Raw genomic sequence first — 24,836 nt, forward strand, 5'->3', positions numbered from 1 at the left:
CTCCGCCTCTCGCCGCACTGCGCAGGCGCCAAGGCCAACGGCAGGGCCGCCGCGCCTGCGCAGTGTGGCCCCGCGGCGGACGCGGCACGAGGGCGACCGGCGGCGGCGATGGAGGGCGGTGCGGGGCCCGGCCCGCGCATCCGCGAGGGCGACTGCGCCGTGCTCAAGCGCGGCGACGTCTTCAAGGCCGTGCCCGTGCTGCGGCGGAGGTGAGCGGCCGCCCCCGCCCCTCCGCGGCCTCCCCCCGGCGCCCGCGCGCGTGAGGCGGCCCCAACGGTCGCGCGTGGCCCCAACGGTTTCGCGCAGGCCCAACGGTCGCGCGCGGCGCCCCCTGAGGGGGCTGGCAGGCTGCGCCCTGCCCCGTGAGATCGGGCGGATCATTCCTTTGGTGTCTGCCAGGACACTGAGCGCGGGCGCTCAGGGTTCTTCTTAATATTTTCAAGCTTCTTTTTAATATTTTCAAGTTCCTTACAGTTTTTGGCTGGTCTTAAAAAAAAATCTGCCTTGACCAGGGACGAATAGACTGTAGGGGAGTGGGAAAAAGACTGTTAATTTATTTAATTTAATTTTGGTAGGTGCATGGGTTGAATGGGAAAACATTTCAGTTCTGTTAATATTTAAGTGCCTTGAATGGTGAAACTTTTCTGTCATTCTTTATTTAAATAACGCGATCGCATTTGATGATGTGAATCATGGAGTGTTTAAAATGTACATATGAACTTCAAACGTTGGTCAATTGAGTGTTGCAGACAGCACCAAACTCAACCTTCCTGCTTATCCTCAGAACTAACCATGACTGTAATAAGCCTAAGGTCTTAAATTGATAAGTTTTGACTGTAATGTGTGTGCGACACAGATAGCGCTACCTGTTTCCTGTGACAGAAATCCCGTTTCCCAGGTCGGTGAGGAAATCTGCATAGCTCAGCCTGGAAAGCCAAGGCTTTGTAGGTGCTTTTTTGTTGTTATTGGTTTTTTTTGTATCTGTGGAGAAGGAAAAATGTAAAAATTCATTAGTGTGATCAAAATTAAAGGGATTTCCTGAGGGAGATCGAATATTTCTAGGATCGCATTGTTCAGTCAGCTGTTTTCTTTTCCATATTCCTTTGGCATTTTTTTTGGCATTTGTGTAAAGTCCACAGATCTTTAAGTGCATACCCATGTTTCTGCATTTATCTGACTGTTTCATACATTTTGGGTTAATTTTATTCCTTACTTCATTTTGACTTTCTGTGTGAACAATAGCATCGTACAATTCGTGCACTGTATATATCCTTATGTTTTATTTGCCATTTTAGAATTTTGGAACTGAAAAAGTTTATTTTTCAATTACTGTTGTGCTTAAAAATCCTGTCACCTAGTCTTTGGATATACTGAAAGTAATGGTTTTAACATCATTAACTTTTTTCATTATTTCAGAAAAATTATTTTTGAAAAGCAGTGGTTTTATCTGGATAATGCCATTGGACATATTTATGGAACGACATTTGAAGTGACTAGTGGTGGGAACCTCCAGCTGAAGCAAGAGATGGAAGAGACTGCCACAGGTATTTTGGAGGATTGGCTGATGTTTGGAAAAACTCATGCCAATTAATCTCTTTCTTTAATACAACCAAAGATGATGGAAAATAAGCTTTCTATTAATCATTTGTTAACTTTCATTACTTATATTCTTTCTCTCATAAAAGTGCATGGTTTTGTCTCGATCTGCTGTTTCGCTAGTCCAATGACAAAGAGAATTTTTTAATATCGGGAAAATTTGGAATTTTAGTCTGGGTCAATACTGAAGTCTATTTTACATATTATATTTAACTGATTGCTCAGGCAATATTATGCAAGACCACTTTATTTAAAACTAAAATCGTACATTTTTCCAGCTTAAAAATATTTAGAGCTAGATTTTACAAATATATATCCTTTTTCTTTAGAAACAAAAGAAGCAGGTACAGATAATCGTAACATAGTTGACGATGGAAGGTCTCAAAAACTGACTCATGATGACATAAAGGCTTTGAAGGACAAGGGTATTAAAGGACAGGTAACACTAAGGTTTTGGTCATTTCTGTGCTACCTTGATGGTTATATTTTAGTTTATGAAACAGGCTGTTCTTTTTAATGGTGTATAGACTTTGGTGCTTTTCCTTTGTTCTTCTGCTCAAGTCATGTTTTTCCTAAACATCTGTTTTTATAAAAATGCAAAGCCTATTTTCAGAGAAAACTTCATGTAAGGTTGGCAACTTTGTCAATAGGGACAATAGGGAATACAGTATGAATTTTTACTATATCTGAAGTCAGACAAAAAGGAACATAAAACAAGTTCAAAAATATAGTTTACACGATCAATTTAATTGTTTTTGCTTGTTTATAAGATTGAAAACAATTACTCCATAGTATATTCCATACTATTACTAATTTCTAAACTATAAGCATACTAAAGTCCTATAATAATTATACAGTCAAAGCTGTAGGAAAGTGTTTGTACAAACACAAAATTGTTAGCAAGTAACATTATATATGTTTTGCGCTATCAGTCTGTCTCTGGATGGTACCTACCAAACTGTGATGCATGTATTTTATCTGCATCTCAAAAGTTTAAGAATATTCTCAAGGCACCAGTTCTGTATTGTTAGAGAAAGGGTGTTTTTTTTTTTTTTTTTACCCCACCCTTTGTTAGCTAAGAGTGAGGCTTTCTTGAATGTTAATAATCCCCTGCAGTAAGTGGCATTCTGCACCTACTATCAGACAAAATTCTCTCTCATCTTTGGTTTACCCACTGTAATAAAAGAGATTGCTCATGCTTACATCAAGTTCATCTCCTCTTTGCATCCTGCTCTTTGCTGCTGCCATTGCGAGCAGCTGTTCTGCTTTTTGCCTGCTTAATAATGGATGGGTCCAAGCAGAAGCACTTTCCTGTTTCCATGGTTGAGCTGTTCCTGCTGTTATCACTTCGAGAAGAATGTACTAATCATCTGATAGCTTTGACATTTTCTGTTCTCATTATCTGTGTTGGAAGATCCCTCTGGCTCTTCTGTTTGTCCTCAGCATGTCTAATGTCATACATCTACTGTATTGTTAATACAGGTCATTAAATATCCTGCCTTGTTAATGGTGGTTTCTGAACTGTAGCTGTAAATTCATTTTAGACTGTGTTAATACTAGCAACAATAGACATTATTCTTCCATGAATGTGTGGTAAGATTTGAGTTAATATCCTGAGAGTGACATTGCTTTGTCAATTTAGAGATTGCTGGGGGTTTTTGTTTTTGTTTTTTTGAATAAAATAACCCCTCGCCCTTAATGTGGTTTGATTTTACATCACCTTCCCGGGTCCCATGGAGTAGTTAGTGCTGGGCTGAGGACTGGGAGCAGTACCGTGCTGCTCCCAGGGTACTGCATAATGGTGCGGCTCTACTAAAGAAATATTCCCAAGGTTTCTTCAAGGTAGATTTTCCTGACAAAAATCCAGGTGCCGTACTCAACTATAAGGCAAAAAAGACAAGATAAGGCTGCTCCACTCTGTAAATAATAAATTTTAAGTGTTTGAAAGACCTCAGGAAATAGTGTCCTGAAAAATAGCAACTTTAAGAAATACTTGCCTCACTACGTGTTGTATTGTGTTCTTAAAACATAACAGGAAATGCAATGTCCACCTCACAAATATTCATTTTCTCATCCCCTCCCCAAATTCCTGTTAGGCCAGGTTATTCTATTGCTTTTCACACAGGTTTAACAGGAACTTCGGTCTTTAGCCATAAACCTACTTTGAGCAGAGCAATAAAAAACAGCAGTGGTTGCATTGTTCTTTTATTGCAGACATAGTCATAAAACCTGAGAAGTGAAACCCTTTTTGTGTTGGGGTCTTAACAGCCCTTCCAGCTGTAATGTAAGAGTATGAGGAGGAAGAATTGGACCAACAAAGGGAGTATATTAGAACTAGATGATGAGGAGACAAAAACTAGAATTCTGGGGCAAACACGGGAGCTTGAGAAGGAAAGAGTCATGAGGAGTGTTATAGGAAATAGTAGATGCTGAGGAGTCTGTCATCAAGCAGGGAGGTAGTAGAAGACTAGCATAAATTGAGACAAAATTAGATGGGAAAGATGTCTGGTAAATAGTTAAATACAGAGGAAGAACGGGAGCAGACTGGACAAAAAGATGGAAAAAGATGTCTTGGTAGACCCTGAAGTCAGGCTGAAACCCAGACAGAAATAGAAAGTTGGATTAAAGTAAATGATACATATGACACTACATTCCCTGCCTTATTTTTGTCAAATATTTTTGCCTGCATAGCTTCACACAAGGCTTAGTAGTTTATTTGCAGGGCCATAACTTTTTGGGAAATGTTAGACTGAGTATATATGTCATACAAATAGCATATCTATATGTCATATATATATATATATATACACACACTATATATGTCAATTGTCCCATAATATATAGTATATATATATCAGTTGTTCCATAATAACTACCCATAAATGCAACTCTGCCTTCATTTTCAACACAGAATAATTAAAAATATCTAATTCTGAGAAAACAGGATATTGTCCTTTCCTTCACATTAAGCAATTTATCATTTATACCAACTTATACACAGGAATCAGCATCTCATTTTAAAAGAATAGCTACACCTCTTCCTTCCCCACAAAATACCATTTCAAGGATCAACATGTTCAGTTCGTTATTTTTATGGAGACACTATATATTTAACAGGGTTTTTTTAAAGTGTATAATTAAATTTCTTTGCAGAGCCAGGGCAGTTCTCTCGCTTTTTTTATGTACTTTGTCAAAAGTTGTTAATGTTATATACACTTCTCTAGTGGAAGAAAAAGTATTCAGTGTTTGTTTTTTAATATACTGTACCTGAATAAGAAATAAATACAGGCTGTAATAAAAAACTCTCTTTTTGAAGGAAATAGTTCAACAATTAATAGAGAACAGTACAACATTCCGAGACAAAACGGAATTTTCTCAGGATAAATACATAAAGAAGAAGAAGAAGAAGTAAGTTAATTACAATTACAGAAAACATTTACTAGTTCTCTAACTTCAGTTTGAAATAAAAATATTACTATGTTTTTCTTACAGATATGAAGCAGTTATTACGATTGTAAAACCATCCACTCGCATTCTTTCAACAATGTATTATGCAAGGGAGCCTGGAAAAATTAAGTACGTTTTCATTTTTTCTTTCAAATTATAATGGAAATATGCTTTAATAGTATATTTCAAAATACCTACATTATACCGAGCATGTAATACTCACCACATATATGCTTTTTCCCATTAATGGAAGTACTGTAAACTTAATAAAAAATAAATGTGATACAAAAAATGAATTGATATGCTATTGCAGCAAACAAGGGGAAAAAAGATTCTCAGCTTTTGTGGGTCAGTGGGTTATTGCATCTGTTTTCTGCCTCACAAAGCGAAACAAGCGACCAGACACAGACAGACACTATCTTTGAAGGAAAAGAAATCAAATCAGATTATTCAGAATTGAAAAATATGAAGTTATTAGTGAAGGAAAAGGAGATCTAGCTGCGTATGATTTTCACTTACCTAAATAGATTGTTTAAGATGGACTGACATCACAACTGCTAGTTGTGATATTTGTGGTTTCTCCTCCTTCCCCTTTCTTCTTTGCTTGATTTTGTTTATCTATTTAGAGTGGTTCTAAGCTCTTTAGCCATCACTTAGCCTCTGCAGTGTGTGTACAGCAGTCAGCTGTCAGTTTGATTTTGATTCCTGATTGCAGGTTTTTGGTGCTGTACTGCAAAACACATGACAAATATAAAGGATACATTATTGGGTTAGGAAAAAATCTTTACAAAATTAACATGTCATAGAATTTAGAACAAAATTAAAGAAATTTGTAACATACTTGGTTTGACTGGCACAGCAGAAGATGTGCAATTTACCATCAAACTTACTAATCTCCTACTTCTGCTGTTGTCTATAAAACATCATACCCGTCACTTCATGTTTGCTGTGGTTCTGTTGCTTCTTTATTACCAAATGATTAAGTATAAACTTCTGCACGGTAACTCTCAAGACCAGTGATCCTGAACTAGCACTGCCTGTAACCCAACCTTCAGTGACAGCTCCCTGAGCATTACATGCAGAGTATTTCTACCCTTAAGGAAAATTCATTTGGCATTCCTTGGAATGTTCTTGTGTTGTAGCCATTTGCGATACGACACCCTAGCTCAGATGTTGACGTTAGGAAACATCCGTGCGGGCAACAAAACGATCGTCATGGAGACGTGCGCGGGCCTCGTGCTGGGAGCTGTGATGGAGCGAATGGGAGGTACGTAACGTGGTGGCTTTAATAATGCGCAGAATGAGGGTCTCTTTGAAGCTTTATTTGACCCTAAATTCATCTGTGATACTTCTAAAACGCATTTCAAAATATTTTGTGGTTTATAAAATACTGTCTCCAACATCGAGTGATGTATTTCCATAGAAAAGGTGTATTTTGCGTGTTTCAGTTGCATTATCCCCAACTTATTTTTATTAATAGTGAAAAATAAAGTATGTAGATCTATCTATGTATCTGTCTTGTGCTAGCATAATACCACTGTGTTCAGATTTGACTATAAGGAGCTTGTATGTAGATTCTTCCCAAGGACTTGTATAAAACGGAATTGCCAGAAAACAGGAGTGGTAACACTGTGATCCAGACAGACATCAGTGTTGAAACTATTGTCCTCATCGTATCTATATTATTAGAGAGTTAACAGCAGCATAGTGTACATTTTAGAAACAGTATATGACATTTTCTAGAGCATGTTCCAGTAGAATTTTGGCTTGTTTTTATTTCTCAAACTCAGGAAACTATTTTCTTTTTAAATTGTTAAGAGGCACTAGGAGTGACTAGAGGTGAATATATTCCACAAGCCTGGGAAGGTACAAAGGAAAAACGAACTAACTATCTGTTGGCTGAGAAGCACAAAGGCAGTCAAAATACAAATGTTTCCATTCCAGCAAATTTAGGAGATAAGATTAATCTCTTATCTGGACAAAATAAGATGCAATCTCAATACGACTATTGAAAAGATCTTTTAAATATGTTTAAACATATGACATCTTTTCCAATAGAGGAATAATAGGGATGTTAAAAAAAAATCCACATCTGTTAAATCTGTTTAAATTAGTTTTTAGTTTTGATCAAAAGCACTCCGTAGTTTTAAGTAACAAGTGTTGTAGAAAATCTGAATATTTTTAACTAAACAGAATTGGCTTCTCTAACAGTTTGTCAGTGATTATTTGTTCCATTCTAATACTAAATACCTGTTTAATGCATGCATAGTCTCTGGGTTACCTTGTGTGCCTGAACTGCAGTAACTGTTGTCCTTCCCCAGTAAAGACTTCCACCTTCAGTCATACCTCAACAGCCTGTTAAATTTGAAAAACGATGGATTAAGAGTGGGCATCTTAGTTACTGTTCTTAAATCTGTTTAATTGCGCCCAGGAGTTCAGGTTTGTTTATGGATCTCACGTGTTTTTATTTTGCTGTCCTAGGCTATGGATCCATTATTCAGATGTATCCAGGAGGGGGACCTGTTAGAGCTGCCACCAGTTGTTTTGGATTTCCAAAAACTTTTTTCGATAATCTTCATGAATTTCCTCTCAGCAAAGTAGAGAGTCTCCTCTCTGGAACGTTTTCCACAGAGAGTGTGCCTTCAGAACCAGAAGATAATGCACTAGTGGAAGAAGAAAGCAATGGCTCCATCGATGAGAAGCAGCCTTCTGTACAGGAAACAGAAGAGGAATCCACTGCAGAAACAGCTATGGAGAGGAATCAAATAGAAGAGCCAGAAACAATGGACACGAATGCTGAAGATACAGGATTTAAAGAAAACCAAGGAAAAGAAAATAAAGAAAACGTAAGAATGTTTAGTATGCCTATTCTAAACCTTACACAGTATCAATACACTTAAAATTCTGCTGTCTGAATGGAGCAGGTTTGAATATAATGTGTTTTAAAATGGAAATGTGAAAGTTGTGTTGTATTGAGCTGTCTGAGATGCAGAACTCAAGGGTTTGGTCCACTCAGTATTGATCCAAATATGTAACTACCAGTTAAACTTCATTTTTCAAAGGTTCGGGAAAAGCAGAGAAAACAACAAGAGAGAAGGAAAAAACTAATAGAAGCTGCTGCTTTGTTGAGAGAGAAGAATGCTGATGGGTGAGTATATTTGTGGTCAAAAAATTGGTCCTTTTGAATATGCATCTACAGAAAATAACTGAAACAATAAAGCCAAGCCAGACACGCTGTGCATTCCCTGTTCTGTCCTTACCTGGCTGCAGCTTCTTTTTTGTCATGTACAGGGTTTGAGATTTTTTAAGTCATAATTTACTAAGTATCAGAAAATATCAAAAAACTAACCTATTCAAAAATGAAAAGCATTAGCAGGTAGAATTTAAGATAAAATTATTTCAAATAAATATTATTATAATTGGCAAATAGAATGTGACGTCATGAGCTTAACTAAACCATAACTATGTGGTTTCTGTTTGTTTGTTTTAGAAATTCATTTTTCTATACAGGAAAAATGTTTAATGAGGATTAATTGATCCAAATGATCCGTTTTTGCATAAGGATTTAATGCCAAAACTATAAAGTATATACCTAGAAATTGAGTCTGATGATAGTTTACAGACCTGTTAGTGAGGAAGAATCTCTCAGGAAATTCTTAGCAAACACTGAAGTGATTTGAGTGCATGAGGTAGTGCTGGTTTTATTTAGCTTTGCCTACTCACTTTTCTTGCAGAGACTATGAGGAGATAGGTATTTCCACCTGGTTTAGATCCTTAGAAAGGGAGATGTTTAACTTCGGTAAATGTTAATACACGTGTGTTGGTTATTCTTCAAAGTTTGCATATAACTTTTGTTTTTACTGTCAAATGTTGTGGCTAATGCCCCTTCAGATTTTAGGATATGCCATCTAGCATGTTAAACTTCTAGAGTTTGTCTTTCCTGTGATGATTCAGAAACAGGTTGTTCTGTGTTCTCTGAAGCAGTAAAATGTGTTAGAGGTTTTATAAGTAGTATTTAAAACCTGTTTGGCAGCAGCAGCAGCATTAATAATGCTGCTGATTATTAAACTGCCTGAATAGTAGTTGCCTGAATAGTGTTTTGTTTTTTTAACACCATCTACTGCACTCATTAATTAGTGTTTGTGTGTGGTGTGGTAGAGCAAAAATGAATACCTGACTTTACTGGATTCTTTCTCCATTATAAAATTCAGTATATTCAGTTTTTGAGTATATTGAAGATGGTGGAGGTCCGTTTAGTCTTTTGTGTATTGTTCACTTGCTTGCAATCATTTCTATGCTTTTTCCTCTTTCATCCTTTATAATAAAAGAAAGTTGCAACAAATCATGTACTCAAAGAAAGAATTCTTGCTCTAGCAACTCTTGAGCATGCTAGGAAGGAAAGAGAAGCTTCTAGCTGCCTGAAGGCAACTGAGCCCAGATGGCTGGGTCAGGAACCAGCTTCTTTAGTCATTTGTCTTTATAGCTCCCCACCATTTGTTTAGATCAGGATCCACAGGGTACGTACTGGTAAGTCACCTAAGGCAGAAAAATTGGCATGGAAAAAAGGCTTGCTTCACACTGATGACTTGGCTGACACTCCAGTAAAGGAAGTTAGAGCTTTGTTCTGCAGAAGGATAAGGAAGGAAAGGAAAAGGATGAGTAAAAGTTATTTAACTGCAGAGATAGGGAGAGAGGTTCGAGGTTTATTGTCAGAAGAATGAGGAAAAAAAAAACATTGGAAAAGATGTCTCCAAGTTTAGGAGACCAACATTAATTAATACATAATGTTGAAAACACACTTTTAATAGAAACTTAATCTTATTCTAACTTTCTGTCCTATTATATGATAAAAGAGTGTGTTGAAGCTATTCCAGTTTATATTCATGAAAGTTTCTCCAGTTTCGTTCATGAGAGTTAAAATCTAGTGTAGGTCTTTGAGAAAAGGCAAGCATTCCTGAGGGATTTGGGTATTTTTTTAATTAAAAAAAAATAAAAATAAAGTAGGCAAAGACAAGAGCATTGGATTTTCAGATATAATCAAGGTGGAATTTGTTTTTAAGGTATCTCATGTGTTCAGAATTTGGCTGCGCACCATCTCTCTGACTTCCCTGTCCTTTCTGCAGCACCTTCTCCCCTCTCGCCCATTCCATGAATTTGCAGGCTGGCCAGGCTGCCTGCTGGCAGCAATATGTGCTGCCATATGAGAGAACAACATTTGATTCCTCAGGTTCTCCTTCATCTCTTAGTACCTTCCTGTGGTCTGGCAGGGCTCCGCGCAGCAGCAGTGCAGCCATCCAGGTCTGCTCCAATACCCTTTGCAGTCTTGTCTCTGTAAGGTCCACTTGGTTAACTCCAGAGCACACATTTATGGAAATTCGGATTTGAAGGGTGTCTCCAGCCTGCAAGGCCATGTCCTGCAGAAAACCAAAATGCAAATACCTGTAGATTTATTCTTTTTTTAAAAAAAAACAAAAACATCAATGTTATAAAAGCATCAGGTGTTTTACTTCCCCTTAGTTAGGCAAGTCTGTCAGTGTATGTTCCACTGGAGGACAAATGCTAATGGATGGCACATAATGTCTGTCCACTAGAAAAGTAATTTAAATAAGCTGTTCTTTCAGCACAGATATGACTTACTGACCAACTGAATCTGAATCATTCCTTGAAATGCAGTCTAGCCATGATTTTTTTTTTGGAAGAGGAGGTTAAAACTTCAGATATCTGTAACAAATCTTGAATATCTGTAAGTGCAAGTTATATTGCACTATTATAAAGAGAATACATTAAAAAAAAAAAGTAGAAGCCTTTGAATTGGCAAGGACATAATTTCTTTTAAAGAGCAGTTTCATTTTAGTCAGGCCCACTGCGGAGTTGTTTTCTCTTTAAATAAAGTATCTTCATATAAAACTGTATACCCTGAAGATTACCTAAGCCTAGATAGCCCTGGCCAAGGCTACATTCCAGGGAAAGATTAACAGGAAAGTAGATCTGGGCAGTGGTCTTGGGAGTAGGAAAAGCAGGATGCAAGTTATTACAATCATAAGAATTATTCTGTAGCTCACAAGAGTTGAAACAAGTGCTTCTGCAATGTGATTGATGTTCTGCTCTTTGGGGGACAAGCTTTTTATCCCCTTAGTTATGCAAGTAGGAAATCATTAATTGTTTTTATGTTTCAGGGTTTGCTAAAGCCATCAAAACATGATAAGTAGCAACATTCATGCTGAAGTGGATGCCCTGTGCTAAGTTGGAGGATATGTTACTTAGGGAATGGATTACAGAAGCAGAAAACTAATGTGCATGGAATTTCTTTTACAGGTTAATTGTAGCCAGCAAATTTCATCCCACTCCTTTATTACTTTCTTTACTGGAATTTGTTGCTCCTTCAAGGCCTTTTGTTGTCTATTGCCAGTATAAAGAGGTAAATAAAGTATGTTATTCTACTTGTTGTATTTTAAATTTAAGATGATTTTGATACACAACATTCTGTTTTTTTTAAGCCATTATTAGAATGCTACACAAAGCTAAGGGAAAGAGGTGGTGTTATTAACCTAAAGTTGTCTGAAACCTGGCTCCGAAGCTACCAGGTAAGGATTACAGTAAGTGGCTATCAAAACTGCATGAATGCTGGGGAGGGAAATACTGAAAACATTTGGGGGGGGGGGCCTTGATTGAAACTACATATAAATTTGTATTAAAAAAAAATCTGAAAGCAAGATGAAAATACACAGAGGAGTTTGAATGCTTCACTGCAACACTTTGAATAGAAAAACTCCATTTTCTTCTGTCAAAACATTTCATTAAAACACTTGATGAAGTAAAAAGGCAGCACACTGGCAAATCTAATAATTGTGCTGTTTTAGCAGCTATCCTAAAGTGAGATACAATCTAATAGAGTGGAAGAGAAATGCAGCAGAATATTACACTTTTTATTAATTCCCAATTGATGTGATAACTTAAAACTAAATTGGATGTCCTAATATCTATTTTTTTAGCCTAAAAAGGGTGATGAATTCCACAGTGTTTTCACATGTATTTTCTGCAACTAGAAGATCATTCAGGTCTTTGGAACTAAACAATGAAAATGTGATGGGGTAGAGGGGAACTCTACAGTGGAAAAAAAGTCAGTTTGACCAACTTAGGGAGAGGATATTTACAAATGGGGAGTACCAGTCAGATAGGAAGCAGGAGAATAATCTGCCTGATCTGAAAACATTTACAGAGAGGTCCAGCATAGCTAGAAGTGGCCCCCAGTGCTGTGTCTTACCTTAATGAGTGAAGGTTGCAGTGTCGTAACTGGGAACTCGTGTTACATCACATGGGGGTGTTTTACAAACTGCACGAGTTCTGAAGAGAGCAACAAATGAGGCTTTTAGCTGCTGACTTCGGGTGCCATAGGTCTTGACCTCATAATTTTGCTGAAAAATGCCACAAGGTCCTCACTGATACTGTAGCCTGTGTTCACAGGCATCTGTTTGGCAGACACTTGTCAGTTGTAGGAGCTGGGGAAAAAATAAGAGACATCTCATATTGTAAGCTTTGCCTAATTAAACAATTTGATGTGCACAAATAGAATGGCTCATTAGAGACCACTTGTTTTTTGTGTGTCTTAAAAGGTCTTACCAGATCGAAGTCATCCCAAACTGACCATGAGCGGAGGTGGAGGGTACCTTCTCTCCGGTATTACCGTTGTCTCCGATAAGAGCAAATCTGATTCGGGCAATTTAGAAGAACTGAAAACTGAAGAGCCATCATCTAAAAAACGGAAAGTTCAAGACCTTCACTGTTAACATTTGAAGAACTGATTTGCTTTCCAAATCTCAGGAGTCAGAAGTAGAGTAACTAATGCACTTTCTGTGCTTTTGACAGCATAGAAATAATACCTGACATGCACCTGTCAGCAGAGGGTGAGGATTTGTGCTGTAGAGAGGATTGTCTTCCTCCCTTTACCAACTACATGATCAGGAGGAGAAAAACCCCTGTCAGTAAATCTCTGTCAAACACCACACTGAAAACACGGGCTTCAAAAGACCTGATGATCATGCTAAGAAGGTAACCTGGGGAGGAGATGAAGCATCAGTGAAACCAGTCATTTTATTTGTTGCCAGAAGCAGAGATGAGGAAGTAGCTCTTAAAAAGGTTGAGTCTGAATCAACATCTCGCTTAGCTTCTTGTCAGACCAGCATCAAGGTGAAATACTCTGTATAGTGATCTGCTCCATGCTCTGGCACAGAATCCTGCTATGTTCAGTAATTACCTTAATGAACTAGAATAAACAGCAAAAATACTGCATTTCTCTTTCCAACAGGAAAGAAAAAGAATAATATTAAAACCAGAACTTTATAGCCTGGTCCCATATTTCCTGAAATATAAACAGAAAGTATGTTTGTAAATTAAAATCCTAAATATTTAAACAGTGTCTCTATGGTATTGTCTTTTTCCTGAAATTTGCTTTTAAGATAAATTAGAAAAGAAAAATTGCTCTGTGTATATATATTTATTTTTACTGATTTATCTTTCATGAAGTGAAACTTTATTTTTAAAAAAAAAAAAAAAAAAACTTTGCACTTGTCATTTCACTTCAACTGCAGGATATTTTCCCTATTTTTTTTCTCTCCTTAGTTATTCCTTTTTGGGGGAAGTAAAACAGCCCAGCGAGAGCCTTAGGAAAATACCCTTGGCTGGGGTCCTCGTGGGAGCGCAGGTAGTGGGAGCTTTACACCTCCCCTGGGATCAAGTAATGAGGTTTTGCAAAACTGTAAAATGGGGTGGAGTGGCAAGAATAATGCTCATGTAGGACACAACATAAAACAGGGGTTACACTTTGTGTAAAAAAGCAGTTACATAGACTTCTCAAACAGGTATAGGCAGTTTTTGTATACTTTTAATCCTCTTTTCTATTTTTTGTAACCTTTTAATTGTTTCTCTATTTTCTTTAAGAGCTTTTCTTCTATTATTATGTGAAAAACAGATGTGGAGAGGTTATAGTTTTAACAACCTCTTCTGTTTTTTTGCTAGTCATGTGCATAAAATAGGTTTGCCACAATCAGTAAACAAATATGTTTTGTCACACATTACACTTAAGGAATATAAACTCATGTGTGGCTTTTTTTGTATTTTAACTGCAGTATTTCCCAACTTCTTTATTTCTGCATGTGCCTATTGAACCCAGGACTTCCAGAACAGCCAAAACCCAGTATGTGGAGGAACTCTGAGGCAACCTAGGTAGAGTGATGCAGAAAGGCAGTGAAAGGCAAGGAGATTAAGAAACCTCTGTGAGGCAGGAGCACAACCCGAGGCAGAAGGTAACTCCTTTTTCAGTATGACTTAACCTGCAAAGCAAACACACGTCCTTCTCTGCCACATCACTGAGCTGGTAGGCATTGGATGTCATATTTACAGCATCATAAAGGTATTAAAACTTGCACAGAATTAGGGTAAGCAACAACCCTATGCTTGCCATCCTACTTCTTGGCATGGTTGGTTACAAAAAAAAAATCCACTGCATGTTTTGTTTGTATAATAAAAAATGCAGCCTCAGAAAAGAGCAGGTATTGGAACGCTTAAAAAGTTATTGTAAACCAAAGTGGCTGTCTTAAATGAAATTAACACTCATAATTTTCCAGTATTGAATCTTGTCCCTTATTTTTAAAACGTGGCATAACGCTTCTAAAAGAAAAATGATAAGCAACCAAGTAGCAGGCAATTGATAAAAGATATCAACATGACTATAATTTTACAGATAAACATTTTATAGATAACTCTAACTGAGAAGGAAAGAACATGCAATGTAGGATTGTCTGAAACTCTAGGAAATTTAACACTTCTACAAGTAATAAATTGAGGGGAGGAGGAGAGCAGAGAACAAAAGCAGAACAGAGAAGGGAATGGATTAAAAACTAAGAAAGCTCTTGGCACCCCATTAACTTAGCAGAATATGGTTCTATTTTGATAATTATCCCAAAATTTCAGCCCAGACTTCAACTGTACCAGTACTGACTGCAAAGAAATTATTTTTTTTCCCCTCTAAAAAATAATGGCACAGTTGCTTCAGAGCTTACGAGGTAAAAATTGCAGCTCAATAGGTGCTGTAAGTCAATGATGCAGCTGGCGAGGGGTTTTTAATACATCCCTTCAAAGCATATTAAGCGAAATACTATTGACTCAGGAGAGTGTATCTGCCAAAGCTGTGCTTCTTTAATATTGATTGCTACAATTACATTCTAAAGCTCTTTTAGAAAAGGGGGGGGTTTAGTTTCTGTGCTACAACTAAAACTCTTGATTTCTAGATGGTTCTCTCAGACATGCTTTCTTCAGTATACCATCTGAAGAAATAAAATAATTTTTTTAAAATCCCATCCTGCTGCAATAGTTAACGCTCAGTCATACCAGTTACAGTATTATACACTTTGGACTTTACAGGTAGAAAACAAGGTATTTTCTAGCCAGACCACATTCTTTCCTTCCTTACTTGTGCTGGAAAAGTCTGGTGCAATCCTGGTCCTACTGGTCAACATCTGTCAGCTTCTGAGAACCAAGATTTGGGTCTTCATCCATCTTAAGATGAAATCCTCGAATGCAGCCACATGCCCTGGGGTCTGACTCTTCAAGAACCAGCATCTCACTAAGTATTTTCTTGCTCTGCAGTTACTCAAATAGTGTGTTTGTGTTTTAATGACCAGGTGGATTAAATGGGTTACGCTGGGACTACAGATGCTACATATTTAATGCTACTGTGACTCAGTTCAATTCCCTGTAGACCACTGCTCTCCTGAGGGTGTTTATAGAGGAACTGAAGACATTGTCACAGCAGATTAAAACTGGATAAGTTAACTTAAATTGAGCCCTAGGTATTTGGAGTAATTGAAAATAATTACAGGGCAATTCCTTTCTGCTGTGCAGTGCCATAAGATCCCCCAGGTGCTGCCCCCACAGCCCCCTTCTGCACAGAGCCCAGCCCAGGTCACCCTTGCCAGGTGACACAGCACCCAGGCTCTCACCTGCCATCACTACCTGCTTCATCAAATAAGCTGAAAGAAGTGTTAGCAAAGCAGCTGTTCACACGCAGCTGATTAAATTAATGGCACCAATTTGAGTGGCACCAAGCAGCAGAACCACTTGACTGCATAATGCATTAATTCTGAAGCATTGCGTATTTTCCAAATAAACCAACCTCCATCTGGTGATGCAATCTCTTTGCTCTTCCAGAACAAAGTACTTACTTATTCTGAGTACTTATTCTAAGTAATTCACTTACTTATTTCTAGGCTACTAAAGCAAAATATCTGGATTCTCACCTCTTACACTCTTGTGCCTACTGGCAAACAAAAAGCATAGACAGCTTCTTGTTAACCTTGTAAAAGCAACATTGTGAACCACATTTCAATAGATTACGTACGAAATGTTGATCTCATATGGATTATTTCAAAATACCTGTAATCCAATGAAGAAGGAGAACATTTGATCCAAGATAAATGTTTTTATTTTATTTTTTTCCCCCAAACTCAGACAAATATATTTTAGAAGACCACAAACACAATTGTTTTCACAAGCATATTAAAAATATCTGCCTTGCATGGAAGTTATAATACTAAAATTCATGCTATTCAGATCTCAATAGCATAATAGCAAATTAAAGACATTTTCAGCTGTATAAATCACTACACTATAGTGGACAGTAGTATTTCCTGTCTTTAGGGCAAACAACAATCCAGTGGCAGTGAATTTACCACATGATACAGATATTGCGAGTACTGCTACACCTAGCTTGGAGCTGCCGGAACAGATCATCCTCTCCTGTTGTCGTTCAACTTCTCAGCTATCTTCTGCAGTTCCAAGTCCATAGCAGCCAGATTTTCCAGTTCTTTTTCCTGGGAAAAGAAAAGAGCAGGATGCCAACTCAATGGACTGCTCAATATTACTTCTAAACCTGCAACTTCTTTTCCAGCTGTATGATTGAAACAAGCAGTTGGTACTTGTATTCTCCTGCAATGAGTATTTTTGTTCTAATAGTCCACTAGACCCTTGAGGTAGAGGCAAGGCTCAAAGAGGAAGAATATCTCCCTTCTCTTCCTGCCTTGCAGCAGACAGCAAGGCACACATAGCCTTTACTTTTCAAACTGGTCCCTGAAATAGCTCCCCTGGGTTCATTCGGGGAAAGGAGAATTTTTAAATCACTGAAGGTTTTGCTTATAAGGTGACTTAAACTAAGATTTTGTTTTTAAATCGGGATTCTTGGAAATGGACCTTAGAAATGGGCATGAACATCATGTAATCAACACCAGTTTTCTTTAGTTTTTCAAAGACACACCAGCACATACCTCTTCCTCGGTCAGAGGCCTCTCACTCAGATTTCCCCTGTCATTTCTGATTATGTGACGTTTCTTTAGGTCTTCTCCAGAATCATACAACTCTGGAAATTCAGCTGACTTCTTCCTGTAATTCAGGAGTTGTGCGAGCTGATCCATCCTGTTGTACTGCCTTTTCACATCAAACCTGTTGATTTTACCAAGATTCCTCTTCTCGGTGCGTCCGTGCTTCAGAGCGTTCAGAATTTGCTTCTTCTCCCACCAGTCATAGTCATATTCGGGGAGGAGATTCTTGTCGCCCAGGGCGGGCCTGGCCTCCTCCTTGCTCCCCAGGAGCTGCTCTCCCACGCTGTCCCTTCTCTCGGCGCGGTGGCTTTTCCAGCGCAGCAGCGAGTGCAGGGGGCTGTGCAGCGCCGCGCTGCTCCTCCCGCTCTCTGCGGGGAAAGGGCTTTTGTACTGCTCCCTCTCTGTGTACCTTCCTTCCTCCGTGTTCTCTTCATTCTCTGTCTGATCACTGCTCTGCTGCTGCTTTTCTGCGTCCTCCCTGTTGGCAGGGTAGCGCTGCCGCTCTGCGCTGGCCCTGTCCTCGGTGCTGTAGTGTCTCCTGACCTGCCCATGGCGCTCTGCAACGCTCAGCTTCATCTCTTCACTGTCCTGCAAGCGACGTCTTTCTGCCCCACGCTGCTGCTTCTCCTCCTTGCTGCCTGCGCCGTGATCCCTGCCCAGGTCTTCCTCACCTTCTCCATATGTCCTTCCCTCGGGACGGTGCCTCCCTCCCTCACGGGAGGCGTCATGGTGTCTCCTCTCCTCTTGCCATTTTTCATGGCTTTCTTCGCTTTGCCGCTGCCTCTTGCTTTCCTCCTCGCTGCTCTCCTCACTCTGCTGCCGCCTCTCCCCGTGCTCCTCACCCCCCTGATCCGTGTAGCTCTTCTCCTCCACCTCCTCAGACCCATGTCTCCCCCGATGGCCTCCCTTCTCCTCACGATGCCACTCAGCCTCTTCACGGTGCTGTTGCTGGTGGTGGTTCCTCCTGTCCCAGGGACGGCCGTGCTCCGCGTTCGATTCCTCAGCCAGTTTCCCTCTCTCACCGCTGCGGGCCCTCATCTCCTCGGAGTCGCCCATCCTGTGCTTCCTGTAGTACCGCTCTGCAGCGTAGCCCTGCTTTTCCTCCGCTGCTTCCTCACTCTCAGCAGATTCTTCCTGCTCGTGCTGATGGGAGGAATCACGTTCCTTAGACTCGTGGTGGGATTTTTCACTTCCTGCTGCCTCCCCCTCCTCGCCCTCATGAACCCTCTTGCCAGGACGCTGCGTTCTCTCCTCTGCGCGTGCCCAGCCCATGGAGTGTTGATCATTCCCGCCAAGGAATTCCTCTGCGCTTGCGGACTGCTTGCTGGGAGCGGCCCGCTCTGCCTCTTCATCGCGGTGCCTGCTCTCTTTGCTCTCCTCTTCCCTGTAGTAACTGTTCTGGTCTTCTCCGGTCTCCTCATGGTGCTCCACTTCTGCCGTTTGGAGCTGCTCTTCACGAGCCTCATGAACAGAGATGTCATGGCCATCCTCCTCTTCCTCACTGTGATCTTCCTCCCAGCCAAGTTTCTTTTCATCACTTCCTTTCACACGCATTTTCGATTCCATTTCAGCCTGACTTCGCTCTTCCTGCACACTCCCAGTGCCATGTTCTTCATTCTCTGCTGAGTCTTTCAAATGCCTCATTTCAAGCTGTTTGTCCTCGTTTTTAGCTCTGTCACTTTTGCCACCTACAATAACAAAAGTAGCTTAATGAAGCAATCTAACTCCACGCTGACACAAACTGGCTTTCCAAAATAACAAAAAGATATGGAAGAACTAATTTTTTAATTCTACTTTTAAAGCTTGCCACTGCCTTCCATTTTGAATGTTTGTCTGGAAAAGGGTTAATTTTCAGTTGGTATTTTAAAAGTTTCAGTGAAATTTCCAGAAATATTTCCTCTTTGGCTTTTGTATGCATTTTTAATAGCTCCTGTTTTTCACAGGAGAAAGCCAACCGTTTATTTCAGGTTTCTCAAAGTGCCCTCTCAAAGAGGGGGTGGTGTAACTAGGCTTTTAATCACATTTTAAGAGTTACAGCCTAACTGAGAGGCTCCCTCCCTGGTTCAGTTGCCACCAGGCACAGGAGCTGGCTGATACAAGAGGAAGAAGTTACTCAAAGCCACTTCCAGTGCTCTGGGATGGACTCAGCATCTGCTCCAAACCCAGACACATTTGTTATCTCCTGGGCTATTTGAAGAAATTATCCACTTTCCTCAGACCCTGAAGATGGTTTAAGTATAGAGAGCCACGCAAGTGCTAGCAAAAAGTTACCAGAAAAGGCCATTTTCTCTTTGGGCAAGACAAAAACCAGATGGCAGCAAGAATTCTCACACTGAAATTAGATGTGAATCTGACCAGATTCACATGGGCTGAAATAACCGTTCACACATGGCAGAATCCATTTGCAAATTTATTTCCCAAAGTTACCAACAACAAGGTCTAATACTGAAGTTCTTATTTTGTGTGAATATAAATAAAAATGAATCATTTAATGACCCACTGCAAGATCAGAGTTCTAGGATTAGGAAGAGGGAAAATAAAATACTATTCATGTTGTTTGCACTTAGCAACAACGTGAAGAAGTTTGAAGTTCTTTGACTCTTAAATCGAGAGGATAAGCTTGTAAAAGACGAGACAATGTCTTGTCAGACGTGCTTTGTCATCATTAATATCAACATAAAATACTTACCTTCCAAAATACTTTTCTTATATATGAAATTAAAATGATGACTGCTTCTATCCCACAAAATAAGAATATTTGTTTATAAAAGTAACAGTGGTATCTACCAAAGACCTTTCCCAAGTTCAAATAATGTAGTACTTACTCTTCCTGAGGATTTCTTTGCACTCAGGATTAATTGGTGGTGCATTTGACTTCGACAAAGCATTGGAGAGAACTTCTACTATACACTGTGTTACCTAGAAGAAACAAAAAAAAAAACAAAAAATGCCATAGTGACAAACAGAAATCCTTCTTTTGCCACTGATGCAAAGACATTTGTAATGGAGACCAGTTTAGGGTTATATTTTAGGATAATATCTACTAGTTTTGAGTAATCCCTAGCTCTGCATTTTTAGGCAGATCCATCACTCTGCTCCTCACTTGCACATCAGTAAGACGAGGAGAATCGCTACCTCTTTTTTCTTCTTCCCCCTCTTTTGTTTGCATGGTAAAAGGCTTCCTTTTTTTTTTTTTTTTTTTAAATATTAAACGTCCTATTCAGCACAAAGACAATTAAGCATTCATTATTCAAAAAATAATCAACAGGAGTTTCATAGGTGGGCATCACCCTTCAGGACCTGCCCCAACAAGGCCTTCCCAGAGGTAATACTCAGATTGCCAATAATCAAGAAAACCTTTGTAGCCCTCAAGACACAAATGCTTCACAAAGGATTTAAAGCTTTGACTCCAAGTGCCCTGTCTGTGCTCCAAGCCCTGCCTCTCCTGATACTTAACACTCAGCTGGACAGTCTCCCCCAAGGAGAAGCAATAAATGGATGCAGACAGGCACCACGGCCACCCCTAGCCATAGCTTCCCACTAAGGCAACTTTTCTGCACGAACTGATGCAATGTGAATCTCAGATGTGAGAGGGGCTGTGAGGAGAGGCCCTGATGTCCGACCGGGAGCACCCAGCAGTGTTTATTTCCTCAGGCCAAGTTCCTCCTTCCAAAGGAAGATCTGAGGGTTGCCTTAGTTCTCCACATAGTTACTCACCACGGGTATTTCCCATGATTTCACCTTCCTTCCAATTTGCCATCTCACTTTTATAATCTGCCTACACGCACTGCCGAGTGTAGTCCAGACCATTTTGCAGGCAGCTGCAAGAGATGCAATTTATGGAGTAATGAACTAGCTCAAGAAGCTGGACACGTAGCTGTCTTCTGCTCACTAAAGGGACACCAAGTTCCATGTCAGAGATGGTCTCTTAAATTTTACCTTCGGGGGGAAAAAAATCACATTTTCCCATGGGTTTAAAAACAAATCTGGAGCCAGAATAGTGGAGAATGTGCGACTTATTTGCTGAACTCTGCTTTGACATAGAGCTACTCACCATTTCTTCAATGTGGTCTTTATCTGCTGGAACTGCACTGACACCTACAAGAAAAAATATAAATTGTTACAGATACGAATCGTGGCAACCAGCACAGTCATCACTGACAGGAGATCTCAATCAGACTGGCCCAGTGGGGCTGTCTGTTCCAAATTTGGGCTAGCAGGACAGCCAAAGAGGACACATTTGTGTTACTGCCTTTCTTCTTCAGGAAGGACAAGCAGCACAAAGCGGTGGCCAACATGAGAAGAGGCAGACGGACATTTTAGCATCAAATAGCGTGGAGCAGCACGCAAGAACAGCGCTTTATGGCACGTTGGGTCTTCACGTAGTCACCCATCTTTGGTGCTAAAGGAGGTGGTGGCAAAAAATAAAATAAAATGGAGGGAAGGAGCCCCTTTGGCGCTGACTCTATAGTAGTGGCCACGGCACAGAAATAACCCATCATGTTCCCACTGCCCTCTGCTCGGGCCCGCTGAGCCCCCACGCAGTGGGGATACCCCCTGCACATACACAAGGATCCCACCTCACGCGACACGGAGAGGATTCCCCCAAAATAGCCAAAATAGTGCTATGGCCGATCAGCAATAAACCCCTTCTGCGTGTTACCCGCTACGGAGATGTTCCCCACGTCCCCGGGGCTGCGCCTGCCGCATCTCCTGCGCAAGGGCCACGGTGACACCCGCAGCGCCGCTGCCTCAGCCCGCAGGGCATCCGGAGAGGCCCAGGAGCAAAGAGGCACCTTCGTCCTGGAGAAGGATCCTGCTGCGGCGCGTCCTCCGGGGGCGATGGACGGGAGAGGTGAGGAAACGCGGAGCTAACAAGCCTCAAAACGTGTGGGCGCCGTTGGAGCTGCCGGCCCCGCTCCGCATGGCGAGCGCTGCCAGCGGGACGTGCACGCGTGGAAACCCGCATCCTTCCCGACCGGGCCACTGGGCAAAGCCACGAGCACGTGTCCCCATGTCCCCCTCCAGGGCCAAGCCTGCCCGGGCCATGGCCAGCACCTCAGCTGCTTCTGCAGAAATGCCAAGAACTAACAAGGATATGAAAAAAAGGGGCGAGAAATGCAGCCTTGCAGCCTGAAAATAACGCCGGACAAACCTGCGCTGCTTTCGCTTGCATTTCCAAGACTGATCAAATCTCCTGGTGGGTCCTTTCTATTTTAATCCCTACATATCTTTTTTTATTTTATTTTTTCTCCATTAACGCTGATGACTCAGTACTGCTGCCACCCCTGCTCAGCGTTTCCAGCTGAAGTCTTTCACAGCACAGATCAAGGGAACTTTAGCAGGATGATTAGAGGAGGACACTAGAAAGCTCTTGGGGCGTTCACACCATCACCCACTCCTCTCCCTCAGCATCCTCCGTTCGGTAGCTTAGGGGATTCTGGCTGACGGGTGAGAGCTTGACGGTATCAAACCCGATACCGTGTACAAACAGACCTTGGACAGACAGAAGGGCTCCGAAGAGCCTCGCTAGGGTGGGATCTCCCCAGCTTCTACCCTCACACACCACTTCATTATTTATTACGATAAAGGCACTCGAGGGCAGACGCTTTTTGCGGCTTTATTGCGTTTCTGCGATGGGCTCCCGGAGCACCTCGAGCGGGGCCGTTCATGCTGCCACCGTCGCCCCTCGCTCCCGGGGAATCCTCCAGCCTGCCCGGCACCCCCACACTCGCCATTTAACGGCGCCCACGGTCCCCACGCGTCACTGCAGCCCGCCGCGGTGACGTAGAACGCACAAGCGTGACGTCACACCCTGGCCCGTGGCGTCACGGCCGGGAGCCCCCAGGGCCGCCCGCCTCCCCCTCAGCGCGCCCCTCAACGCAGGGCGCGGCGCGCGCGCCCCCAACGGCCCTAACGGTCCTAACGGCCGCCACCGCGCGCGCGCCCCGCGCTCACCTGAGAGGGCGGCGGCCGCCAGGAGGACGAGGGGCGCCAGCGGCGCCATCGCTGCCGCTCGGCGCCGGCTCCGCTGCGCCGGCTCCGCTGCGCTCGCCCCGCCGCCGCTCGCCGCTCCTTAAAGCGGCCGCGGGGGCGGGCGGAGACGCGCGGGGGCCCCGCCGGGAGCTGCGTCACCGCGAGCCCCCGGGGGAGGCGGGGGCGCGGCCGCCCCGGCGGCCCCGGCCCGGCCCCGTCCCCGCCTCTCCCCCCCGCGCGGCCGGGCGGAGCCGCCGCCTCCCGCCCGCAGCGCGGAGCGCGTTCGGCCGCGCTCCCCTTCGCCCCCGCGGCCCCTTCAGCCGCTTCCAAATCCGCCCCCCGCTCCGCAGCCCCGCGCTGCGGCATCGTTGCCCCTTCGCCCCGCGGCTGCGGCGCGGGGAGCAGCGGCGACGGCCGGGCAGAGCCCCGCGAGGCCCCTGCGCTGCCTCTCAGATCACCCGTTGGAGTGTTCGCCGTTTCCTCGGGCGCGGCAACAGTTACGCGGCCAAGCGGCTTCACTCCGGCACTCGTGTGGCTCTGCCCAGCTTTGGGGTGACAGTCAACGGGAAGCGATACAAGGTGCTCAATAGAGATACCTGGGCTATATATGTATCGCTCCATTCTCCCTCTGTGCACGTGGGTTCGCATACGTGTGTCCCGTGAGATTTCCCCAAAATGCTCCCTTACCTGGGATCCAGCCCCCTGTGAGAAACAGGGAGTCCTGTGCCCAGACTCCAGCGCCAGAGCTTGTGCTGCAGCGAGAGATGCTCCTCGTCGTGTTGTGACAAGCTGCCACGTTAGGGACACACAGTATTTTATCGTGCTGGATTCCCTCAAACACAAACGCTTTGGAAAACACACACTCGGCTCGTGCTGGAAGCTAGACTTGCAAGGATGGCGAGTGCGTTTTCATGCCTGTTTCTGAGCTCCTTCTAAATTAGGAAGAGGCTGCTTGGGGGACGTGGGGCTCGTCCTTGTCTAATGACATGTGCTGCTGGGATTATCGTCACTCTAGGATGCCAGTCGGTTTTTGCGGAATGAAAATCCTGCAGCCCGTTGTGTGAACAGACTCATCTCTCTCATCCAGAAGGTGCTAAGGGGATGGATTTGGAGAAAAACAGCAGTTAGATGTGAAAAGCCATCACCGAGGGACTCATCTATTCATCTACTGAGCGGAAATCCTTTCGGGGAGCTCCGCTGCAGCGCCCGTGGCGACACCGCAGAGCGTGGGGCTGCACGGCTGCTTGGCTTCGTTAGCCATCAGCCTATACATATTACATATATACATATATCTGTGTGTGTATTGCCAAGCAGGGTCAGGCGCCCATTCGCGCGGTCCCAGGCAGGAGCCGGGCGATTTCCCGAGCGTGGCCGTGCGTTTCCTCTCCGTATCCAAGCGGCTCCTCACACAGCAGGGCTGGGTCAGGCCACGTGCCAGGCAGTGCT

The 24,836-nt window shown here is 42.4% G+C and overlaps 2 protein-coding genes across 2 annotated transcripts; one reads left to right on the forward strand and one right to left on the reverse strand.

Annotated features, from left to right (window-relative positions):
• Positions 1 to 104: 104 nt before the first annotated feature.
• Positions 105 to 13,162, forward strand: TRMT6 (tRNA methyltransferase 6 non-catalytic subunit). The gene is made up of 11 exons (XM_088521247.1): positions 105 to 209; positions 1,417 to 1,544; positions 1,926 to 2,035; positions 4,913 to 5,004; positions 5,089 to 5,172; positions 6,186 to 6,310; positions 7,525 to 7,889; positions 8,106 to 8,191; positions 11,359 to 11,461; positions 11,541 to 11,627; positions 12,657 to 13,162. Exons 1-11 carry the CDS (start codon positions 109 to 111, stop codon positions 12,828 to 12,830), a joined length of 1,455 nt encoding a protein of 484 aa, XP_088377373.1. The 5' UTR covers positions 105 to 108; the 3' UTR covers positions 12,831 to 13,162.
• A 3,478-nt stretch (positions 13,163 to 16,640) lies between these two features.
• CHGB (chromogranin B) lies at positions 16,641 to 23,455 on the reverse strand. Its single transcript, XM_088521248.1, has 5 exons — positions 23,373 to 23,455; positions 21,469 to 21,512; positions 20,240 to 20,333; positions 17,361 to 19,102; positions 16,641 to 16,910 (listed from the first exon to the last, which is right to left on the reverse strand). Exons 1-5 carry the CDS (start codon positions 23,419 to 23,421, stop codon positions 16,827 to 16,829), a joined length of 2,013 nt encoding a protein of 670 aa, XP_088377374.1. The 5' UTR covers positions 23,422 to 23,455; the 3' UTR covers positions 16,641 to 16,826.
• Positions 23,456 to 24,836: the final 1,381 nt, after the last annotated feature.

This window comes from Tinamus guttatus, unplaced genomic scaffold (assembly GCF_059628265.1).
Source record: "Tinamus guttatus ecotype Peru unplaced genomic scaffold, ASM5962826v1 Tinamus_guttatus_pri_ptg000116l, whole genome shotgun sequence".
In the NCBI taxonomy this organism is placed as follows: domain Eukaryota; kingdom Metazoa; phylum Chordata; class Aves; order Tinamiformes; family Tinamidae; genus Tinamus; species Tinamus guttatus.

Coding starts and splice junctions, on each gene's coding strand:
- CHGB (XM_088521248.1), bottom strand. CDS start 23,421: ATGGCGCCGCTGGCGCCCCTCGTCCTCCTGGCGGCCGCCGCCCTCTCA. Junction 21,513..23,372: donor GGCGGCCGCCGCCCTCTCAG/GTGAGCGCGGGG, acceptor TTTTTCTTGTAG/GTGTCAGTGCAGTTCCAGCA. Junction 20,334..21,468: donor AAGACCACATTGAAGAAATG/GTGAGTAGCTCT, acceptor TGTTTCTTCTAG/GTAACACAGTGTATAGTAGA.
- TRMT6 (XM_088521247.1), top strand. CDS start 109: ATGGAGGGCGGTGCGGGGCCCGGCCCGCGCATCCGCGAGGGCGACTGC. Junction 2,036..4,912: donor ACAAGGGTATTAAAGGACAG/GTAACACTAAGG, acceptor CTCTTTTTGAAG/GAAATAGTTCAACAATTAAT. Junction 8,192..11,358: donor AGAGAGAAGAATGCTGATGG/GTGAGTATATTT, acceptor TTTCTTTTACAG/GTTAATTGTAGCCAGCAAAT.